This window comes from Pinus tabuliformis, chromosome 6 (assembly GCF_031772625.1).
Source record: "Pinus tabuliformis cultivar Carrire ecotype Pingquan chromosome 6, CPIR1, whole genome shotgun sequence".
NCBI classification, from domain to species: domain Eukaryota; kingdom Viridiplantae; phylum Streptophyta; class Pinopsida; order Pinales; family Pinaceae; genus Pinus; species Pinus tabuliformis.
The window spans coordinates 601614726-601621377 of NC_142292.1; the positions used below are offsets into that span (position 1 = coordinate 601614726).

Genomic DNA, 6652 nt, shown 5'->3' on the forward strand with positions numbered 1-6652 from the left:
GTATTCTGTCGTCCCCCCCTAATGATAATTTCTCCTCTATTTAAAGAGGAGAAATCCTCATAATACAATGATTACATGTGTACATACAAATCCTATTCTTAGTCTGATCTAATCTTCTATGCTGGAATAGGATATTCTGATCTTCCATAGCAAAATGTTGTTACAGTGGTTGTAATGGTGCTGGCTTTGAGGTACAGCTATTGCGGCCAGTGTAATAGCTCCTTTAATTATCCTTTCTTGTTACTGCTATATATGAAATATTGTTTTAGCATCGTAAATCATGAACTATTTTAGCATCACAAATCACAGGCTGTTTCAGCACCACAGATCACGGACTGTTTCAGCATCGGGATTTGCATACTGTTTACTGTTTCAGCAATGTGGTCTTCAAGCAGCAACAATATATTAACTGTAGTCTTCAAACTATTTTAGCAACTATATATTTCTGATTAGTGGCTAAGTATGAAAGTAATGTAAATTTACATGTAAAACAAGTTAAACATATAGCAAAGAGAAGAAACGTTATATACCTTTGGAAAAATAGATTAATGTGATAATGTAGGCTTAAATGTGAGTGGGAAAAGGATGTAATGATAGCAAAAAGTATGAGCAAAAAGGTACATTATAGGGTCCTAACATCAACAATCCATTCATTTTATACGTGATTGGCCAATTTTATCATCAACACAATACATAATTTTCCTTTGTTTCATGCAAAACTATGTTAATGATTTTGTTTGGGATAAAAAAAAAACAACAACAAAAAACAACTATTTAGATGAGTGATGACATATATCTTCTTAATCAAGTTTATGTATTAACCTACAAAAAATGGACCTTGTTAATATCTCAAAACAGAAAAATTGTGAATATAGCAATGGAAATTGTGATATTTTATTCATTCAATTGTCTATATCATCAATTTATCCCAGTGTTCATTATTTTTTTCCCAAGTTTATTTATCTTTATTTATAATAATATTTCACTTTGTTCTTCTTCCTTCAAAATAAATTGGGATTCGTGTGATGATAGAACTGTCAAATATTTGAGAATGCTTCTAACATCTCTCTCTCTACCTAATTGTAAGATCAAGAGCAACGAGATTTATTCTTTACAACCTTAATTCTTGGAGCAACATTTTTTATGCTTTAGTGGGATTCTTATGTAATATATGGAGAAGGTAGCATAATCCATGTTATCATAAGAACTATGAAATATGGATTATGATCTAAATATGTTATGTCATTTTTTTGCACGGTTTGAGAGATAAGATAAGCAAACAATGTCCTCACTATGAATAACATACTTGGTGGTCTTGATTAGTAATTTAATTTTCTTTGGATTTGTATTAACCTTAAGGATTATATAGGTCTTATTATATATAAAATAAATGTATTGAGTCATACTATATTTGCATGTTCCTTGAACCTTATCTTCATGGCTCTTCTAGTGTTTTGACAAAATTACCATCTTTTGCCTAAAGGTCTATGAAAATATATTATTTTCTAACGAGATTTACAACAAAAACGACTCATATGGTTCATAATGATTATGATATGCTTGATATATTAATTTAAGATAGAGTGTTCAATCATAAAAATGTTTGAGTATGACCTTGTGCCTAAATCTTTATATTGTCATTTTTAGTACTTTAAAATTCCATTAAATACAATACATATGCCTCATAATTAATGATTTTTATTTTTATTCACTAATATTTAACATTATGAAAATTGGGAAGACAATAGTTTATTTAAAATAATTTTATTTTCAAATGTGTACTTAGTTTCTTCTTGTTAGAGATCATAAATCCTAATTGTGTTTGGTCTGTTCACGAGTTCAAGGAGTATATTCCTAATCTTTAGAAGTTTATTAGATCTAGTTATGTTGAGATGCATTCTCCATTAACTAGACTCCTATATTGGTGTGAGATTGTGATATTTTATCAACCAAGTTTATTATGTGTGGTGATATCTTCTGGAGTCATCACATTCATGTTTTTTGGAATCGATGTTTCGAACCAACCTTTGTGGTTCATCATCACGATTAGATGAGTAGATTAGATGAGTGAAAAAGTCAGAACTTAATGTGATTAATAAATAGAGGATAGGGTTGGGATGGGAGTGAAAGGAGCTGACATGTTTAATAATGATATTATTCATATTTAGTTTTAATTATTAATATTGTTAATGATTTTCAGTTTTTGATTTCTTATCAAGATTATAAAAAAAAATTGACAATTGTATTTTTAGTTTTTTTAATTGAATCATTAAAACTAATACTAATTGTAGACTAATATTATTAATGATTATACACAAACTAATTTTTTTTGCATAATTAATTAATTTTTGTTAATTTCAATATTTTAATGGTTAAATTTTAGTAATGACAATAGTGTTAAATGTTGCATAATTACAAATAATAAATAATTAGTAAAACTTATATTTAATAATGATTATAAGCTAACCTAATCTTATATGCATTACTAAATACTAATTAATTTTATTAATTTTAAAACTGAACATTATTATATATTGATTAATTATTAATTTATAAAGTTTTTTAAATTTTTTAGAATATACTGATTAAGATTAAGTTAACTAAAGTTTTAGTTAAAATTAAAATAACTTTAAAGTTGAAAGTATAAATTAATTCATTCTTGATTATTGTTTTCATTGAAATATTTTAATAAACTTTAGGGTTGGTATACTATAAGGAAGACCATGGAGGCCAAATCAAGTGATAATTGGGCAAGGGGCATCTAGGAGAAGGTGGAATCTGTTGTTAGAGTGGGAATCCAATTATCACTGCATTTCCAACCATCATCGCAGTTAAGGTTGTTTGGGTGTTTTCCTATTTTTATAGCTTCTATAAATTTCCTATGGTGATAATGATCTATTTTGGCCACAACACAAGAGTTTTCGATACAAATGTGATGATTTGTTTTACTAGAGTGCTTGGACAAAGTTGAGGTTTTGGAACGGTTATGCTTAATGTCAGCAATATGCTCTTGAATCCTGGTTAATATAGATCGACCGATCTCACCAATGTAGGCTTTGCCACAAGAAAAAGGAACCAAATAAACCCCTTTGTCGTATTTAGGATCAATAGGATCTTTTACTAATTTCAGACATCTGCTAATGGTGTTCATGGGTTTGAAGGTGGTTGTTATATTTTTCTTTTTTAAAATATAAGAAATCTTATCACTAGTGCCCAGTATGTAAGGAAGTTGAACCTTACTATCACAATCATCCATTGGTTGTTTGTTTTTGGTATTCTCAACCTTCTTGAAAGCTTTGATGCCTTGGTGTCTTCTATATCCATTATTTTCAAAAACATCCATTAGGTGGTTCTTCTCTTGATCAAAATGATCATGATATTAAATGCACACAACCCTGGTTGCTAGAGTGTTGAGAAACCCAAGTTTCTAAGCAGGATGATGGTGAGAGTTGGCATGAAGGTAATGTTCTTTGTGGGTTTTCTTATGATAGACATGGTGAGATATTGAGCCATCTTGGTTTCTCTTGATTAGGATGTCAAGAAAGGGAACGCTGCCATTCTCTTCCAATCATCACATCTGTATCGAAAACTCATGTTGTGGCCAAAATAGATCATTATCACCATAGGAAATTTAGAGAAGCTATCGAAATAGGAAAACACCCAAACAAACTTAACCACAATGATGGTTGGAAAATTAGTGATAATTGGATTCCCACTCTAACAACGGATTTCACCTTCTCCTAGGTGCCCGCTGCCCCATTATCACTTGATTTTGCCTCCATGGTCTTCCTTATGGTATAGCAACCCTAAAGTTTGTTAAAATATTTCAATGAAAACAATAATCAAGAATGAATTAATTTATACTTTCAACTTTAAATTTAGTTAATTTAATCTCAATCAGTATATTCTAAAAATTTTAAAAACTTTATAATTTAATAAATAATAAATAATAATTAATAAAGATATAATAATTTTTGGTTTTGAAATTAGTAAAAATTAATTAGTATTTAGTAATCCATGGTTTTCCTTATGGTATACCAACCCTAAAGTTTATTAAAATCTTTCAATGAAAACAATAATCAAGAATGAATTAATTTATACTTTCAACTTTAAATTTATTTTAATTTTAACTAAAACTTTAGTTAACTTAATCTCAATTAGTATATTCTAAAAATTTAAAAAACTTTATAAATGAATAAATAAAATTAATAATTAATAAAGATATAATAATGTTTAGTTTTGAAATTAGTAAAAATTAATTAGTATTTAGTAGTGCATATAGGATTAGGTTAGTTTATAATCATTATTAAATATTAGTTTAATTATTATTTATTATTTTTAATTATGCAACATTTAACACTATTGTCAATTCTAAAATTTAATCATTAAAATCTTGAAATTAACAATTTGTTTTTTTTTGTAGGCTAAGGTGTTGCTCTCTTTTTTCTATTACTTCAAATCAAAATACACATCAAAATAAGGTTGCCTTCAACTCGCCCTCTTGGGGAAACCGAGTATTTAAGCCACCTAAAGTTCTTAATAGCCGACCAAAAATAAAAGATCCATAGTCTGATTATCCAAGCTAAATACACTAAACAGTCTTTCAGGTTTCTAATCCTACTTGCTTGCATATAACAATTTTCTACATCTAATACTTGAAACAAACTGAAATTATCTATACTATGCAGTTTCATCAAAATTAATACATATCTATAATTAATCAGCTTCTGCCTCTGGACGCTGGGTAGTCTCCTTGTTTGCATTCTGATTTCCTTCCTTTATCAATTGCTGGATCTCCTCCAGCTTCTTTTCCTGCATCTCCAAGGTAATCTGAATAATTCTGAGCTCCCTCCTCAGGTTGGGAACTCCTTGCGCAAGTTCAGCCATCTCTGTTGCAGCTTGCTCCAGAGCTTTAGCCAGCAATCTTTTCATCACCCAGTATATATGTAAGGACTGTTTAAATAAGGACATTCTACCCCTAGTGTTACCAGGGTCGTGGAGAAGGAACTCCCAGTCCTCCATCTCGGAGTCGGACTGAGCTTGAATGGCGTCTTCCTCCATATTCTGGATAATTCTTCTAATTCTGGGGTTCGTGTTCTAGTTATATGCCTTCTCTGCTTGCTGAATTTTTCTATCCAGTGACCGGCTTGTCTTTTTGCCCGGTCTCCCCCTCTGCCCACGTCGTCCTCCCCTTTCTCCTCGGTATCTGCTCGTTCCTCTGCCTCTCGTGCTGCTCGGTTCCATCCCGCTTCCCGCACGTCTGCTTCCCCTCTGTCTGCCACTCTGCCTTACCCTTCCTCCCCATTGTCCTAGCTACTCGTCGCTGGTTTGCTGGTTCTCCCAGCCTTCTACAGTTCGGCTTTGCTCCTTATCCCGCCTGCACTTATCTTGCCAGCCCTCTTCCTCCTCAGAATCATCGTAAACTTCATAAATCTCCTCAACTGTCTCTTCCTTCGCAACCGCCTTGCCTTTTCTGTCCCTTTCTCTGCGTACCTCGGCTTCCATTTCTTCTGCTACCCTTGCTCTCTTCCTGGTTTCCATGGCAACCTCAGTAGGTTTTTGGCGCAACCTCGCTCTGTAGCAGCTCTCCACCACCTTTCCTCTCCTCGCTCTCTGAGTTCCTAAGCAATTTTCTCGTTGTCGAATCCTTTGTTGCCGCCCATTTATAATCCTTCTTACTCTAATCCGCTTACCTGTCAACTTGGCCTTCCGCTGCCACCTGTTGCTTTGCCCTCTGCCTTTCCTATCAATTATCCGTCTTCCCTCATTTCCATTTATGGATTCTGACATACCTCTTTTTCCTCCTCTCCGATCACTTGCGTTAATTGTTTTGCTGCAAGGTGGTTTCTTCATTCCTGTCGTCGCACACTTCTGCTGTACTACAACATGCCTGTCCATTATATCCTTTCTTCGCCTTATCTGACATTCATTAAATGTCTGGGCTTGCCGATCCATCTCACCTGCCCGTCGCACGAATGCTATGATTCTCGTTTGTTGCTTGCTCATTATTTTCATTCGTTGCTTGTTCATGGTCATAATTAATAATACTGGCCAATTCCTCCCACTCTCTGTTGGGCCGCAACGTTCTCCACTGATTGTCAATCTTGCCGTTTCGACCCTTGCAACCCCAATTCACAAGGAAATCTGCCGCTCGATTTCCACTCCTTTTCACATGATTGAAGATTTTATATTCAATTCTTTTAAGAATATCCGCTATTTCTTGAACGATCCCTGCCATTCGCCAACTATTGGTGACCTGCTCCCAGTTCTTCCCGTTATTCAGTTTCTTTAGGATTTCAATTGCCATCTGGGAATCTCCTTCTATTTCTAGGTTTCTATAGCCGTTTCGAATCGCAATTCTCAAACCTTGGTGAATCGCCCATAATTCGGCCTCATTATTTGTCATCTTTCCACCCCACTCTGCATAGATCCATCTGGTGTTTCTCTAGTTGTCTCGGAAGATTCCTCCGAATCCGGCATTACCTGGGTTCCCCTTCGAAGCCCCATCAAAGTTTAACTTCGTAAAGTTGTCTTTGGGGTATGCAAACTTGTCATAGCTTTGAGGTCTCGTACTAAATCTATCAATTTTTTTGTTATGCACCATTTCATAATTCAAATTTAGGTTCTTTAGAATTTTCTCCTCTCCCTGATC

The 6652-nt window shown here is 33.4% G+C and overlaps 1 protein-coding gene across 1 annotated transcript; it reads right to left on the bottom strand.

Moving 5' to 3' along the window:
* Nucleotides 1-5956: 5956 nt before the first annotated feature.
* On the bottom strand, nt 5957-6406 carry LOC149259987 (uncharacterized). Its single transcript, XM_089456070.1, has one exon. It carries the CDS (start codon nt 6404-6406, stop codon nt 5957-5959), a length of 450 nt encoding a protein of 149 aa, XP_089312196.1.
* Between the last annotated feature and the right edge of the window lie 246 nt (nt 6407-6652).